At 63.0% G+C, this 17,226-nt stretch overlaps 1 protein-coding gene across 6 annotated transcripts in view; it reads left to right on the top strand.

The window, feature by feature from the left end:
* Nucleotides 1-17,226, top strand: part of PRR5 (proline rich 5) — a 50,820-nt gene that overhangs the window by 16,233 nt on the left and 17,361 nt on the right. For 3 of the 6 annotated variants that reach the window (XM_078449338.2, XM_078449337.2, XM_078449336.2), the window contains exons 2-3: nucleotides 7,888-8,007; nucleotides 16,836-16,916. In XM_078449338.2, coding sequence (XP_078305464.1) covers nucleotides 7,898-8,007; nucleotides 16,836-16,916 — 191 coding nt within the window. In that variant the 5' untranslated portion in view covers nucleotides 7,888-7,897. Of the gene's footprint in view, nucleotides 1-7,589; nucleotides 8,008-15,336; nucleotides 15,470-16,835; nucleotides 16,917-17,226 lie in introns of those variants that run through there. The other 3 variants (XM_078449335.2, XM_078449339.2, XM_078449340.2) reach the window with 3 other exon arrangements.

Here is a 17,226-nt window from a genome sequence, read left to right on the forward strand (position 1 = left end):
CTCTCTCTGTCTCAAAAATAAATAAACGTTAAAAAATTAAAAAAAAAAAAAATCTGTCCCTGGGACGCCTGGCGGGGGGGCTCCGTCGGTTAAGCGGCCACCTCTTGATATCGGCTCAGGTCATGATCTCACGGTTTGTGGGTTCGAGCCCCATGTTGGGCTCTGTGCTGACAGTGTGGAGCCTGCTTGGGATTCTCTCTCTCTCCCTGTCTCTGCCCCTCCCCCATGTCCTCTCTCTCTCTCTCAATAAATAAATAAATAAGCTTTAAAAAAAAAAACAGTCCATCCCTTCGTGGGCTTTGAACCGCATTCTTGCAGGAGCGGGGAAATGGTGCATGGAACGCCATGCTGGGTGGACGCCCCCTTCCTCCGAGGGCGGAGCCCTGGACTTGGCAGAGTCCAGGCGGCCCAATGTCACCTTCTCACGGGGCTCTTTGGGCTTTATTGACAAAGTCAAGAATGCAGGCCAAGTTCGGATGCCACCCTTTTCTACATACCCTGCTGGATCTGAATTCCCGCCTGGGACTAGTAATTCCCAGGGCCTTGGGAGCTGCCTGGAAGGGTAACGAAGGGTAACGAGGCAGCGGTGAGTGCAAAAACACGTCCCGAGACCCCCCCAGTCCCGCACCACGCCTGCCCGTCCTCTCAGGCTTCTCCTCCCGGGTGTTTTCGTTACCAGCGTGAGTTCTGATGTCCCGAGAAGCTGTTCTTCCCGAGGATTCTGCTAAGAAAAGGCCGCTGGCCAAGGCAGCGGGGGTGGGGGTGCCTTAAGGAGAAATAAAGCCGGAAGTCAAGCCCCGTCCCATCCAGCTCTGTCCTGCGTGGCCTCAGTCTACACATCTGCATAGTGGGGATGATCACGGGGCCTGACCTCCGGAGTTGCTACAGACGTTCAGGTCGAGAAATGTCCGTGGAGCAGCCAGCAATGAGTCCACGGGGCATACTGTTAGCGTTCGGGGCCCGAGTGCGATGCTTTGGGCAGAAGTTACTGCTCGCCACCCCATCTCCTGGGGTTTGTGTGTTCCTGCTGGAAAAAAGCAGGGGCAGGGGAACGAAGGGGTCTCCAGTGTGCTGGCGCTGGGGCCCGACCTTTCACGCGCAGACGCGGGGTTGCCGGACGTGAGGTCAAAGCCAGGGCCCCGGGGGCTGGCGATGCAGTAGTGTCCTCGGTCTGCCTTCCCGAATGACCGCAGAGCGGAGGGCTCGCGTCGGAAATGTATTCTCTCGCGGTTCTAGAGGCCAGAAGTCTGAAATCAAGGTGTCAGCATGGGCTCAGCGTCCTTCCTTGTCCCTTCTTGGCTCTCTTTGGCTTGTGGCCACATCCCTCCAGTCCGCCTGTCTTCCCGTGGCCGTCCTCCCTCTGTGGCCATCTCTGTGTCCTTCTTATAAGGACGTCCGTCACGGGACGTAGGGTAGGGTCCGCCCTCCTCCAGTATGACCCTGCGTCAACTTGGTCACATCTGCAAAGACCCTGTGTCCACACGAGTTCACGTTCACAGGTGCCAGGACTTAGGAACTCCATTGTGTCTTTCTGGGGGACACAACTGTACCCACGACAGGAGAGCAGTCTGGAAACCCTCCCCAGGACTCAGCCCAGCAGGCAGATTGCTCTGTCCGTACCCGAGTCAGGTCTGCGGCGCTGGATGGGGCCGTCGGGGTCCTTCTCCTTGGAGGAGGCTGGGAGGGGCGGGCACCTGGGTGGCGGTGGCTCGCCTCCCCCCACCCTGCAGGCTGCCGACGTAGCCTCTAGACGTGACGGTGATTACATGCACACGAAACAGCGGCAGCTGCTGTTCATTCCAGGCCTGCTCTGTGCTGGGCCCGCTGCCTCGTTCGCGAAGGTCATCAACGCGCTGACGTGGCGTGCGGGCAGCCTGCGTTGGGGTCCTGGCCTGGCTGCGTGACCTTGGACCGGTCACTTAACCTTCCGGGGCCCCGGCTGGCTCCCCTATAGACCGGGATGACGTGGGTGGCTGCCTCCATCTAAAATTGCTGGGGAAGTCGGGGATGAACGCCACAACGTGCCCGGCCCATAGTGAGTGCTCCAAAAGCATCGTCCACGGTCACTGCTCTCACTGCACCCTCACGCTCACGCTGGGAGGTGCGTGGTTTTACCCCCCCCCCCCCCCACCTTTCTGTGTTCATCCGAGGAGACAAGGCTCCAGGAGGTTGAGAGGCTGGCAGAGGAGGTGGCCCGGCAGGGAGCCGCCCCGGTTTTGGGGGGACTGTGCAGCCTACCAGCTCCTCTGTACCACACTTCTGCTCTGCCCTTACGCTCACCGCGCCCCGGGCACCTATTTATAGAGCAGAATGAGGGTTATACAACGCCTTCCCCGGGAAGGGTCCGGGGAACTGGTTGTTCAAGACCTCGTCCGCCGAGGGGAACGTGAGGTTCGGAGAGAGAGTCCCGCGAATGCGTTTAGGGGCTCGTGGTGTCGGAGACAGGGGGCCTCTGCTGATCGGACCCCCCTCCCCCGCCTCTAGAACAGGATCCAGAGCAAGAGGAGGGGGAGTGTTCTGAGAGCAGAGGGCAGAGACCGCCAGCTTGGGGAAGAGCCCCAGATGGGGTCCTGGTGGCGTGGGATGGGGGGCTGGGGGCCCAGCGGGTAGAGAGCGGACTTGAGGGGCACACGAAGATGTTAGGAGACGTCGGACAGGACGGGAGCTCCCCCCCATGATGGCAGAGACCGCGTCTTTCTTGTCCCCTGCTGTATTCGCCTCGAACAGGGGCAGGCATGTAGTAGGTGTTCAATAAATGCGTCTGCAGTGTTTATTAAAGCACTGGGGAGGTGGGTTTTGTCTCTCCGGTGGCACCGCATCCCAGCTCCAACCCTTCCCAGCCGACAACCCCTGAGCAGGCAACTTAACCCCACTCGGCCTCAGTTTCCACATCTGTGAAACGGGAGTAATAATAGTCGAGCCCGGGTCTAAGGCCACCAGAGGGACATTTCCTCTGGAGCGGCTTGAGGGCAGGACCCACGCACCCCGGGCTTGGCAAGCGGAAACCCCCGTGAGGCCCCCCCCCACTCATGAAAGATAACACGTGTCGCTCCTGACGGGCCCGACGCCCATCCCGCCTTGGAGGATGGCCTGCTGTCCGGCCTCGGGAGGGTCACTGAGAACGGCGCGTTGCAAAGCCGTCAGAGACGACCAACCTAATCACAGGCGGCCCTGACTCAGGAATCTTTGTGCCACGCGGCCATAACCGACCCGTGGTGACAGCTGAATTGTCTCATCCCACCTCACCCCCTCGTGGGGCAGGCGTGTCACCATCCCTGTCCATCCCCGAGAAGGGAGGGATGAGCCGGCACTCCTCCCGCGGCTCCCCGTGCCCGGTGTCCAAGACCCCAGGGTGCTGGACGGACTTTCCCAGTCAGCTTTGGAGAGCACCAGCCTTCGCCACCGGGGGGCAGAAGCACCCCCGCTCAGAGCAGGCAGTGCCTGGGAGTGGGCAAGGCGCAGGCCAGCTGAGGACAGCTTCGGTGACAGTGACAGTGACAGGGCTGGCGGCCGTCCACCCCCTCACCCCCAAGCTGGCCCGGCCCCAGCTTCCGCTCGGCCACTCGCTGACTGTGACTTTGGGCACGGGCCTCCCCCCACCCCCACTCTCCAGCCTGGATGAGCCTGGACGCCGCGGCACAGCCACGGTGACGGTCCCCGTGCCCTGCTTCTCTGCCCATCCCTGGGCCCCCTTCCGACCCGGCCCCTTCGGGACGGGCTGACTCCCCACTTCGGGTTGACATACAGGAACAGGCTGGTGCCCCGGAGCTCCAGAACTCTCCCTGGTGGACTCGAAGTCTGGAGGCCTGGCTTCTGGAGCTGCACTGACTTCCCACAGTCTGTTCTGGGTGTCAGACTGTCCATCTGTGCATGAGGGGCTGAGCCAGGCTCAGGGGTGTGCAGAGCCCAGGGCACACGAGAGTCCTCTCAGATGCTCATTAGTAAGCCCCAGGCCCTGCCCCCAAAGATCCTGACATGAAAAGTTTCAATGCCACGAGCCCGGCTGCAGGTGCCAGGCCCATCCTGAAGGTCACTGCCGGTCCCAGTGCTTTACCTGTGATGACAAAACCTCTGGGCCAGCCCCTCAGCACCGTCATACCTCAGGGATCAGAGACACCCGGGTCACCGTCTCCCGCCACGTCCACAGGGAGCACGGGACCTCTAAAGGGCTTTATGGGTTCTGGTTTCCCCTGTCCCTCAAACTCACCAGTGGAGGTTTGGGGAAAGGGAGTGGCGGAGGACAGGGCCCCTAATCCTCATCCATGTTACAGATGGGCAAACTGAGGCCCTAGAAATCACCGGACTCGGTGGAGGGCTGCTAGCCCGCAGTTCTGGCCGCTCCCTCCCAAGTCCTGGGATCCCTCCTAGTGACCAGTGCCTTGTACCAACTCCCAATACCCACTCGACTAGCAGGTGGGAGTGTGGAACGAAACTCGGGTCCCGGGGAAGGAGAGGGCGCATTTGGGGCCATCTGGCCTGGCATGGATCCAGAGCAAGGTTACTCTGGCAGCTCTGGGGACGCGTGATTGGGGCTCCAGTCTCCCAATCTCTTTGATGGAGAACACTTCCCTTCCCTGCGTCTCGCTACTGATGGGCCCTGCCCAGGGCCACCCCTGCAATACAGTGGCTCAGTCCCCGACCGCTTTTCAGGCCTAGAAGACCCCGTAAGTGAGCAGAGGGCCTGGTGGGCGCCCAGAACCCCTTCGCCCGCCCGTGGGGCCAGCTCTCAGCGCGAGCTATCACGTGGGGCCTCAGGCCCGGGAGGCCTGGTCATCTGATGCTTCCCAGGAAGCCAGAAATCAGGGTTTCTATGTCAATCTCTCCATTGTGAAACCTTGGCTGCATTCAGTTTTGTTTTTTGTTTCTCTTGCCCACACCGCAGGCTGCACAGAACACACTCAGGGGCTTGCCTTGTTTCTTGGCCACCCAGCAACCCCCCTCTCTGGGGGGGTTGTGATGGCCTCGTCTGCTCCTGGCCTGTGCCTCAGGTTCCAGCCCTGGGGGCTGGCTGCTCCCCTCGGCTGCCCTGGCGAACCCCAGCCCCACCCCCCATATCCTGGGGGTAAGTCACCTGCCAGGACACCAAGGCAGCCACACCTTCCCCTGACTCGTCAACCACACCCTTGCTCCGGGCTACTGGGTGTAGACAGATTTTACAAAGGTCTGCAGCCGGTCTGGGCGGTACAGCTACAGCTAATTCCTGAACACGGGCTGTGGGACTACCGATGGCTTTCAAGGGCCATCCCCGGGATTTCTGGCTGGCCACTTCTCCCAGAGCCCTGCTCTCCACCGCCGCTCCCGAGACCCCCTCCCGGCCCCTCCTCTTCTCCCCTCCTCCTGCCTCCCACACGCGCTGCCCTTACCCATACGCCACCCATTGCCCCTTCAATTTCTCATCCAGAAGGGCCCGCCTCCCTCCCACCTTCAGCCTTCTGCTCCACTGGTAGTTACTTCATTCAACCAAATACATCCTGCATCCCTACTGTGCGCTGGGCTTGGGAATGTAGTGCTGAGCCAGGTGTTACAGTCCCTGCCCTCCCGGCTCAAGGCAACAGGATGGAAAAGCCACCAAATGACCGGAGGGCAACCCCAGAGCCTAACCCGGGGTGAAGGCAGCTGGAGAAGGGAGTGGGGGGATGGCTGGCACTGGAAGACAGTCGGCTTCCTGGCCTGGGGAGGTAGCGGAGGGGGTGGAGGGAGCATACAGGGTCCACAGGTGTTTCTAAAGGGGTGAGAGACCATGTGACTAGGTACAGGGGAGGAAGGGGCAAGCTCAGTCCCTCCTGGCCTGTCACTTCTCACCAGATCATTCAGACCTCACCCCTCCGTGGATCTTGAGCTCAGAGCCAGGGAGTCTGTCGGTCATGACTCTGCCTCCCTAGGATGAGGGTAATGCCTGGCGAATAGCAGGTGCTCAGGAAATGCCGACTGATTTTAACTGGGCAATGTACCCTTGCGAGGTTCTCCCACACTTCACACGGGGTTTTCTTGGCCCTTGAAACCACTGCTTGGCCTGACCTTGGCAAACCATCCGGCCTGGGTCATCTGGGTCATTTGGCAGAAAGAGCCCCAGCTTTGGGGGCTGAGCCAGGCCCTGTCACTGCCTCCTGCAGGCTGATTCCTGTCTCTACACTGCATCAGACTGAATTGGCTGGCCCCTATCCATGGGATGGAAGGAACCCCTTTCTCAGGGGGCGCAGGGGGCACAGGGGGAAGATTCCTGGGTTCTGCCATCGAAGAGAAGCAGGAGATGTGCACACCGGGCACAAGGGACGCAGTGGCCTCTGGGCCTCAGTTCCCTCTTCTGTACAACATGGTGGGGGGCTCTGAGCATCCCTCACCTACTGAGCCCCTCTGAGGATCAGCCCCCCTTTCTCCCCACTGATTTACAAAGGAAGCGCTTATGGAAAGACATGGGGCAGGGGTTGTGGTATCACCAGAACGTACTCAGCACAGGCACGGCCCCAGGAAAGGCCCAGGATGTAGGATGAGGGCAGCGACGCGATCGTGCCCTGTTTGATTGGGGGGTGCGGGGGGCGGTAGGGGAGGGGCGCATGCCCGTGCCGCGTGCTTAGGAGACCTGGCCTGGCCCAGCTTCCCCGTTTGCTGATTGTATGACGTCAGGCAGGTTATTTCACCCCCTGGGGCCTCATCTCCTCAACTGGGAAATGGGGCGAAGCGTGGCTACTTCTGCATCAACTATATTCGAAAAAAATTAAAACTAGACCGAGAATTCCTGCCTCACAGAGGGCGACCGGCCTGCGACCAAGCATCGAAAAGTGCTGTGTAAAGCATGGGGAACACGGAGGCGGTGCCCTCCCTTCACTGGGGTCCCTCTCCCCAGCCGTAGAGGCTTGGGGGACCCACTTGTTTTCACCACCTCGGATACCCACGGGGCGGGGGGAGCAACAGCGTTGCCGGTTTCCTGGAGAGGCCACGCCTGACTCCCCCAGCCCCCAACCTGGCAACCCCGCCAGGTCAGAGGGCGATTAGGGTAGTCAGGCCCGGTGGGGTGGGGTCCTGGCCACGGAGCCCGAGGGGGCTGAAAATCTCGGCCAGGTGTTCGTGAGAACCTGGGAGGAGTCTGTCCACGTGGCAGGGTCTTGAGGGACGTGTGTGGGCACAGCCTTTGTGGGGAGGGACGGCAGGGAGGTGGTGACTTTGGGCGAGGCATTGGCAAAGGGGGTCTGGTCGGAGCGTTGTGTGTGTGTGTGTGTGTGTGTGTGTGTGTGTGTGTTTGCGCGTGTGCGTGGCCGCAGTGGCCGGCTCAGGGCCGACGCTTGGGGTTGGGTCGTGCGTCCCATGGGTGTTGGTTTCCTGTGAGCACACGCGGCCCTCGGAAGACGAGGGGTCCAAGCACGACCCGGAAGGGCACACAAAGGGGGCGTCGGGGAGGCTGCGGCCACCGAGGCGCGGGGCCCCGTCCCCGCTACGTGGCCACGCCCCTCCCGGCCCCGCCTCTGCACACGCCCCCTCGCCTGAGGCACCGCCTCGTCCCCGCCCCCTGCCCTGCTCCGCCCCCCCGGGCCCGCCCCTGCTCCGCTCCGCCCCGAACCCCGCCCCCTCCGGCGCGGCCCCGCCCCCGGCCCCGCCCCCGCCCTCCGTTTGCGCCGGGTCCGCGCTGCCGGCCGCGCTCCTGGCGCTCCAGGCTGCGGCCGCTCCCAGCAATGATTAACCCGGCGGGCCGGCCGGCGCGGGGCCCGGGGCGGAGGCGCGGGACCGGGGCGGGAGCCCCGAGGGCCGCTCAGCTTCCTGCTCTCGCCCAAGTTTCCTCGTAGAGGGCGCAGTGCCGGCCGGGGCCCGCGGCGCGGCGTGGCGCAGGGCGCGGCGCCGGGCGCGCGTGGGCGCGGAGCGGGCCGCCGGGGTCACCATGAGGACTCTCCGCAGGTTGAAGTTCATGAGTTCGCCCAGCCTCAGTGACCTGGGCAAGAGAGAGCCGGCCGCCGCCGCCGCGGACGAGCGGGGCACGCAGCAGCGCCGGGCCTGCGCCAACGCCACCTGGAACAGGTAAGGCCGCGCCCTCCCGGGCCGCCCGCCGGGCCCGGGGCCCCCAAGCCCCGGGCGGGGGAGAGGGAGCCCTCGATCCGGCCCGCGGGCGAGGAACGGCGCCTTCAGCACCGCGGCGCTTAACAGCTCGCCGAGAACTTGCTCCGCCGGAGTTGTGCGGGCCGGGAGGGAAGTTTAGTGCAACGTGTTTCTAGAACGGAGGGACCAGACCGCGACCTCGGGGCTCGTCCCGAAGCGCCCAGCTGGTGGGCGACCGGGTGGGCCTGGCGCCCGCGTGCTTGCCTCTCCCGCCCGGGGTCTTCCCACGTCGCCGCTCCGTGGCTCATGGCAATCCGAGAGGTAAATAGAGCAGGAAGTATTTTTCCCATTTCTCCGATGAGCAAATGAGCCTCAAGGGCGCCGCGGGTGGGTGGCCGCCGCGCTTCCTGTCCCGGAGTAAAGGTCCCTTTGGTCGGAGGGGGGTGGGCGGGCGGTTTCCCCCGAGCGGCCCCTGGTCCTCCCAGCTGTCTGCAGGGAGGCAGCAGCTGCCAGGCATTCCTCAGACGACCCTCCCCCTCCCCGGGGGCCGTTCCCAGACGAGCAGGGGCGTGGGAAGTACCCCCACCCCCAGGCTTTGTTTGAAGAGCAGGGCTGGGATCCGGAAAAGAGATGGTTTATTTAGTGGGATTCCCCAGCGTGTCTGCTCCTGAGCCCTTTTCAAAGTAGACGTTTCCACGGAAAGGAAAAGGGAGGGGAGGGGAAGGGGGGGGGGCCGTGGATGCGGGCAGTGAAGCGTGGCCAGATGCACCCGCTGGCTGTGGTCTTGGCCCCCAGGACCCCGGCCCTCAGTGTGGACCCACGTTCATTCTGTTGATCCAGAACTTCTCGAACACCTTAGTGGGCACAGGGCCACCAGCCTAAGAGCCTTGTCTGTGCACTGGGTAGGACACCATTGTCCACGTGCTTGTCTTCTGTCCCCTACCAAGTTGCAAACTGCTTGGAGCTGCGTTTGCCTCAGTTTCCCTAGCTGTCAGCGGGCATGTGCCTGTGCATTCCTCCTTACAGGGCTGGTGGGGAGACTGCGAAAGAAGGACTGTCATTGGGGAATCTCACTGACGCAATGACTTCACTATGTGATGAGTTGTTTTCTTCTCTCTCAGAGTTAGGGAGAGAGATGCAGCTGTCCTCCTCATTCCTCTGCTTTGGTTTAGAGGGAGGAGCCAAACAGACTTAGTTCAGTTCCCAGCTCTGTCTCTTCCCTGCTGTGTGGCCTTGAGCAAGTCACTTAACCTCTCTGGTGCTTGATTTCCATATCCATCAAATGGGCTAGTAATGGTGTCCACCTCACTGGGCTGTTGTAGGGATTAAGTGCAAAGACACATATTAAAACCCTCTGCACAGTGCCCAGCACATAGTAGGTCCTCTGTAATTCATGACTCAAGCCCCGGATGTTGGGGTGGGTTTGTAAGGAGAGGTTGGGGGGGGGGGGCTCAGCAACTCACCAACTAGCAGCTTTGTGAGCTCCTCTCCCCCAGCTGGGGTCTCCTGCTGCCACCCTCTACTCCTACTATGCGCCAGGCCCCTTCGTGCCCCTTAGCTCACTTTGCCCAGCAAGGGAGTTACTTCTGTCACCTCCCCCACTTTAGAGGTGCAGAGGGGGACACAGAGCACCCGGCCGACCTGTCCGTGTCACGGTCACCCATGTAGGACATGGCAGAACCGGAGCCCCTGCTCTCTCCTCCCCAGGCAGAGGGGAGACTGAGCCAAGGGCAGGCAAAAGCACCTTCCTCTGCCGGGTCCCTGAGCAGGAGCGGTGGAGGGCGGGGGTCCTCTCTGGTCTCTGCCTGCCTGCCCGCCCCTCGCTGCTCCCTGCAGAGCCCTCGGGACCACGGCCTCACGCAAGACAGCTCTCAGTCTCCGGGGCCTGCCTCGCTGAGCTGTGGATTCTTCATTTGGAGCCCAGATTGCACCCCCTTTTATCTGTGCGACTGTGCTAGTGTCACAGGGCTGCCGAAACACATTGCCGGCAGCTGGGTGGCTGAGATCAACAGAGACGTGGTCTCCCGGGGTTCCAGAGGCAGAAGTCCAAAAGGAAGGCGGCGTTAGGACCATGCCCCCTCCAGAGACTCTAGGGGAGTATCCTGCCTCTTCCAGCTCCCGGTGGTTTCTTGGCTTGTGGCCGTCTGCCTCCCCCTCCACGTGGTCTCTCCTGGGTCTCTGTGGCCGGATCCTCCCCCTCCTTTCTCGTATAAGCACACCCGTCATTGGTCGTAGGGCCACCCCTAACCCGGGATGATGTTTTCTCAAGATCCTTAACGAATCTGCAAAGACCCTGTTTCCAGGAGACTTGGATTTCTAGGGGATGCTGTTCAACCCACTACAGGGGCCCTGGGCACGTCCCCTGAATTTCCTGTGGCCCCTTCCTCATCTTGACACGGGGCGAAAATACAAAGCTCGCTCTCGTGAGAGCGGAATCCACGCGTTCATTTAACCATCCATTCGTTCGCTCGCTCCCTGGCCCTGAGCTGCTCGGGGGGCGTAGAGTCAGCAGAGAAACAGCAGCGTCCTGAGCTTGGACATGGTGGAGGGAGTTAGGAAGGAAACAGGGACGCAAGTAAAGGAGTGAGGTCACCGCAGGTCGTGTTTAGTGCCGGGGAGAAGATAACCGGGGGGACGGTACGTGCTGACCGCGCAGCTGGCCGGCCGCATTTCATTCTTGCGTCTAGAACGTCGATGCCATAGCGGTGCAGGGGAGGTTTGAGTGAGGGGTGGGCGGTGGCCGGCCTTGGAACCATCCAAGGTGTTTTCTGAGCACCTGCTTCTTCACGGGCGGGTTTGTCCTTCGAGCCAAGCCGAGTGCGGGGCTGCAGGCAGGGGCATGTGTACAGCACGGTCAGGGTGGGGGCCTCGGAGGGCTTACCTGCCGCCCCCACCTGGAGTCCCCCTCCCCCCCCCCCCCCCCCCCCCCGCTTCCTCGAGGGCCGGGACATGGCAGGCCGTGTCCCGCTCTGTCCACGCGTTCCCCTGGCCAGCCCCAGTTAGCTCCTCACTGCCTCTGGGGTCTCTAGCTCCATGAAGGTCATGCCCTTGAGCTGAGGGGCCAGCCGAGGGGCGAGAGGGAGCTCCCCAAACCTTGGCCCTAAAGGCCTCCCCAGCACAGGTCCCCTGTGCATGCATTTGGGCCAAAGGGTGTAAACCATCCGGGAGTTCGCTATTCCTTGCCAGGCCTGGATCTTCCCGAATGCTTGAGGTCTAGAGATCCCAGTGCCCACCCCACCTGCTCAGTGTGGGAGGGGAGGCCCCAAGCAGGGCAGAGTGTGTGCCCCTGTGGTGCCAGGCACACTGCCTGCGTGTGATACTCACTCCCCATCATCTCCCTCCGAGGCTGGGATAATTGTCTTCAGCTTACAGTTAGGGAAACTGAGGCGGGGGGGTACTTGCTCAAGATCCGGGGGGGGGGGGGGGGCTTGGCGGGGGCAGGGGGCGCCTGCCCCAGGGGTGGCTTGAGGTCACTGCCCAGGGACCAAGAAAGGTGGGTGACGGCGTGTCAGGGCAGAAGCGGGGATCCAACCTGGGGCCGACTCCGAAGTCTGCGTTTCTGCCGACACCTCAGGGGGTCTCTGAGGGGCCACGGAAGGCTGGCTGAAGGCTCCAGGGTGATCATTTCGTTGGGAGTGGGGGCCGGAGGCTGCTGGGGGCCTGTGCTTGGCTCCCCTACCCGGCCCCTGCCTATTCGCTCTGGGTCCTGAGCCTCCCGCCCGCCCCAAGGCAGCCTGGGTATGGTCAGCAAAGCAATGGCCCCCCCAAACATGTCAACACCCTGGCCCCCCAGAACCTGTGCATGTGGTAGCTTACGGAAGGAACTTCGCAGGTGTGACCGAGTTAAGGATCTCGAGATGGGGGTCCGGTGTCGTCTCGAGGGTCTCCGCAAGAGGGAGGCACGGGGGGCGGCGTCAGGGAAGGAGGTGGCGGGGTGGAATCAGAGAGACCGAAGGCGCCACGCGGCCGGCTGTGGGGACGTAGAGAGGAGGCTGGGCCGAGGAACGTGGGCGCCTCTAGAAACCGGGCAGGGCCCGGAGCCAGACTCTCCCCGGAGCCAGTCACACCAACACCTTGATTTCAGCCCCGTGAAACTGACTTAGGACTTCTGGCCTTCGAAAACCTAAGAACACACGTTTGGGTCGCTGTGAGCCACTGTGTTTGCGGCATGCATGACGCTCATACACCCCCCCCCCACCCCCACCACGTGCTCTGGGTCGTCACTTCTCCCACCCACCAGCCCGGGCTCGGGCCCGCTGCAGCCCTCCCCAGCACGGCATCCCGCACCCGCCTCGCCACTGCGAAGGGCGGTGCGAAGTCCAGGCAGGTGTTCGAGGACGTGGGCACTCCACTGTCCCCTCTGTGGTCAGGACCAGTGGGTCAGGGCCCTTGCCGGGTGCCCAGGGAGGAGCAGAGGTGGCCTTGGGTCCCTCCTGCTCAGCCAGGAACCCTGCTGGGGGGGGGGGGGGTGGGCAGCATGTGCATCAGCCGGGTGGACTGAAACCGGGATGTGAGCGACACCTGTTTGCTGAGGGGCAGAGGAAGCTGGTACAGGGCTGGAAGGGGCACCATCACCCCCATTTTCCAGAGGGTCCGCTCGGGGTCTGGCCTGGGGGCAGGGTTGGATTCCAAGTCACCTGCCTCCTTTGCCTTTCACCTGGACGTGCGGAGGAGGCCGTGGGCACTGCGCCTAAGAGCGGCTAGAACAGCCAGGAGGCCGGGCTGGGCGTGACTCCCGGGGTACTGACGAGGACATCGGGGCTCCATCTGGTTGCCCTTGGAGGGACGGGGCAGAGGAAGGACCAGAGCCCAGCTGTCGGGGGGGGGGGGTTGGCAGGAGGAGCCTGGGGGCCCCATGGGGACCCAGTGGAGCCCAGCTCACCTGCCCTTCATCACTTACTCGACCATCCCTTCCCACGGAGCCCGTGAGATGCACCAGGCCTGGACACCATTGGGAGGGGCCCAAGGAGGTGGCCACCCCGCTCAGGGTCTGGGGTCTGGGGTGGCCTTCTGGGGGCACCTGCCCTCCTCTCTGTGTCCTCTGAGGTCTCCGGTGTCCAAATCAGGGTAGGTGCCGGAGAAGGACAGGGCTCTGCCTCCAGGGCACCAGGGAGGTGCATCGGCCTGACCGACCAGAAGCCTGGCTTTAGGTGGGTCCACATCCACTCACTCTCTGCTGGGGCTTCCCGTATGGGCAGGTGGGCCGCCCTAAGAAAGGTGATGGCGGGCCAGAGAACCAGCCACGGGGGCCCCTTCGGCCTGCAGCCCCACACGGGCTCCAGCCCAAGCCAGGGTGGCCCCGGGCAAGTGCCCCCGGGAGCCCTACAGCCAGCCTTTCCTCTCCCGGCTTGGCTGCGCCCCGCCCTCTTCCTGGGCCGTGTGGTCCAGGCCAGCCCTGGTGACAGCAGGTCTCAGCACTGCCCAGGACGCCCCGAAGCCTCACCGGGGGGTCTCGCGCCTTCTCCCCTTCACCCCGTACACACCCGGTGCCCAGGCAAGAGATGCCGGGACTTGGCCCTGCCCTCCTGTCCTCGTGCACTGGGGAGGGGGACACGCTCTGTGAGGGACTGCCCAGCTGAGGGGAGGCCATGGGTCACCTCCACTCAAGCCTCCCCCGAAAGTGCCCTCGGAGGCCACCTGTGGTTTCCATGGGACCGTTTGCCAGGGCCCGAGGCTGGGCCGGCCCACCCCTGGTCCGGAGGCCCCAGACCGGGGTGGCTGGGGTTTCACTTCTATTTTTGGGGAGACGGTAAGTCACGTGAGGCCCTCTCGCCCCCCCACCCTTCCCCTCCCCGAGTGGCTCACAGCAAGATTTTTGGTTTGCCCGACCTGGAGTGCGCAAAGGAATGAGATCTCAGGCCACAGCTGGAGGGAGCAGGGCGCTGCCTGTGCGGTCCCCGTGTGGGCAGGGGCCGGGCGGGAGGCGGTTTCCCAGCCACCCAGTGCCGCGCTGCGTGTCGGAGCCTCGAGCCTCGGTGTTTCCTTCCGTAGCCTGGGTGTGACAGCTCACCCCGTACGGTGGTTATAGAAGGCAGAGATAGAGAGAAACCACAGAGCAGACGCTGAGCGGTGGTGGGTCCGGGGGACACGCCCCTCCCCGGAGTCACTGCTGAAGAATCCCACGGGCAGGTCGCAGCTAGGAATCCACTGTGTGGATGGGGAAGCCGGGGGCCCAGGTGGCCCTGGTTCGCGGGATGGGGGAGGGGTGGGAGACCTCGAGGGCCACCCCTGGGCTGGGCGGGGTGCTGCTCAGATACAGGCGTTGGGAGAGTCAAGGGAGGTGATAGACTCCCTCGCTGATGGGTCCTCGCTGGCCAAGGCTCCCCGTGCAGCCCCAGCGCGAGCCTGGGGGTCAGGGACCAGGGCTACATAGTAAAGCCAAAGGCCTCCCCTCTCCTCAAAGAAGGCCAAGGTCAACTTTTTCTGCAACGCGGGGTGAGGAAGGAAGGAAGGACCTGACTCGGGGGCCAGGGGAGGGGGTGAGGTCTGCGGGGGCAGGTGGGCGGGACAGCAAGGACAAAGGCCCTGAGGCAGGAGGGGGTGATGCATGTGACACAGGTGTAGGGTCACCCCTGGGCTGGGGTCCCTCCGGAAGGCTGACTGGAAGAGGAGGAGGGCCATGGGCAGGCCGCCAGGAGCAGGTCTGTGCGATGAGCCGCCCAGGGCTCGGCCTGCACCGGCTTCCACCCACCTTGGGGCCTCCGTTCTTGGTCACGTCTGCCTGAGGGCGGCGCGGCCCCCCAGCAGCCCCCACAGGGCCAGAAGTGATCTTGCAGCTGTAGGGACTTCAGCGTGGCTGCTGGAGGACCACTGGCTTCCTGGCGGACTTTTATCTCTTTGGGTTGTAGATGGGGAGCAGCCTTACGGTGACACAGTGGCAGGGCCGGGGCCAGCGGGGACTTCTAACAGAGGCGAGCGCGGTCCGGGCCCCACCACGCCCTGAGGCTCTGGCCAGGCATTTCTTCCTCACGGCAGCTCAGGGGGTGGGGGGCAGACACACTCGTGACCCCCTTTCAGAGACGGGAAACAGAAGTTGGAGGACACGTGTCTTAGACACACGAATACGTGGCATTCCTACGCCAGGCCTGGGGTAGTTGGGCATCCCAGGTCGTGTGACTGGTGTCCCTCCCCGTCTCTGCCAGCACTTGCTGAGACGCTGGTAACTCCTGGTGGGCACGGCCCCTTCGCGCCCCAGCCCTGCCCAGACCCGGCTCTTTGTGGGGAGGCTGCATGGAGAGAGGGAGCAGCTATCGGGTGGGGAGCTCTGTGCCCGCCCGCCTCGGTCTCCCCATCTGGGACATGGGGGGCCAGTCCACATTCCCAGGACAGGTAGAGCCAATGAAGACAGACAGGCATCGGGAGCTTCGTGGCTGCTGCCCGATCCGTGATGGGAGTGGCAGCGTGGGTCCAGCCGTCCTCTCTGCCCTGAGAACCACAGCAGCAGGTCTGTGAGCTTTACAGCAGTGACTGGGTCCTAGGTGGAGGGGGGTGAAGCCACCCACACCCGGTTCTCGTGGAGGGGGCGGGGGAGCAGTGCTAACAGGAAAGTGAATCAGGAAGGTTGCAGAACGGGAGTCTTCATGGGGAAGGCGGGAAGTTGGGAGGGCTTCTTGGAGGCAGTGGCTTCTGAGCTGGGTCTTTAATATGAATGGTTGCTTGCCTCATGGGGGAGCGAAGGGCCTTCCAGGAGAAAGGGCAGTGGGTGCAGAGACCCGGAGGTGTGGCAGCCTCGGGCAGGTCCAGAACTCTGAGACTTGAGTGTAGGATGCCCCGGAATGCAGGGAGGGGGCATTCCTGACGAGCCTTGAATGCCATGTCCAGGCCTTGGGCTGTATCTTGAGGACAGTGGAGGCCTCACAAGACCCTGGTCAGGGAGGTGACTCCCTGACTTGAGGCAGTAGGGAGGCAGGGCTGGTGTTATAGGTCCAGGCATGCAGGGAGGGGCCCTGGCTTGCAGGGAGGGGAGGGGTGCTGCGGAGATCCAGGCAATAGAAAGGGATCAGACTTCAGGATAGATTGGCTTTGGAGGACGAGGGATAGTCAAGGATAAATTTTCACCAGATGTTTACAAGCTTCTCCTTCGAGCCGGGTGCTGGGTATATACAGGCGAGTCACGAACAACGCAGGACCCTGGGCTCTAGGGCTTTGTAGATAATGGTGGCAACAAGTTAATCAAGTCACACATAAACGTGTGGTTACACACGGACAAGTGCCGTGAAAACTGGCAACAACACGTGATCTAAAGGAGGTAAATGTGAAGTGGGGGAGAAGCAGCCAGCAGAAAGGGCGTGTACAAAGGCCCTGGGGCCGGAGGCAGCTTCCCCATCCCCAGCGGGACAGATAACGTGAGCATCCAGTGCTCAAGGATGCCAGGAGCCGGGAGGGGGCACCGGGAAACCCACAGTGAGCGCCAGGCTTGGACACATCAGAGGGTGGGACTGGTGATCAAAGGGTGTGCCCGGGAATAGAGGGTTCGAGAACACAGGAAGGGGAGCAGAGTGTGGGCAGGCTACGTGAGACCTCCTGGGGAGGTGACTGGGAGGTGCCTTGGTGACTCAGGCCCAGGGCTCTGGGGAGGCGGGGGCTAGGGCTCGACCCCAGCAGTGAGATGGGAACTCAGCCTTTGGTGTGGACAGGGTCCCAGGAGGACAGCCTGGCAAAAGCCAGCACCTGCTTCTGACCGGGCCCTTTTCTGTCCCGGGAGCAGAGCAGCGTGGGCTGCTGGGAAGAGGCAAGGCAGAAGGGAGGCCTGGGAAGGCGGGGAGGGGGTCTCGGGGCCCCGATGACACATCTCTTTCTCCCACCTGCAGCATCCACAACGGGGTCATTGCCGTCTTCCAGCGCAAGGGGCTGCCCGACCAGGAGCTTTTCAGCCTCAACGAAGGCGTCCGGTGAGTGGCCCCGTGTCCCGTCCTGGGCCTGTGAGCGGCAGGGAGGCCGCGGCCACACCCTGGTCCCCCAGGCACACCTGAGACGCCACCCTTAAAGCCACGGTGGGCAGTGACCCCTGGGCCACCGTGTGCACCTTGACTACGGGCCCTGGTCGTGTGGCTTTTGAACCCGCTGGACCTTCACCCCCACCCGTCCTGAGGACTTTCTCTTCGGGGCAAGCAGGGTGGGACTTGGACAGTGGCTCAAGAGAACGCCCACATTCCCCGCTGGTTCTGAACATCACGAAGGATATTATTCTGTTAAAGAGGA

The sequence above is a fragment of the Panthera onca genome, chromosome B4 (genome assembly GCF_046562875.1).
Source record: "Panthera onca isolate mPanOnc1 chromosome B4, mPanOnc1 haplotype 2, whole genome shotgun sequence".
Classification (NCBI taxonomy): Eukaryota; Metazoa; Chordata; class Mammalia; order Carnivora; family Felidae; genus Panthera; species Panthera onca.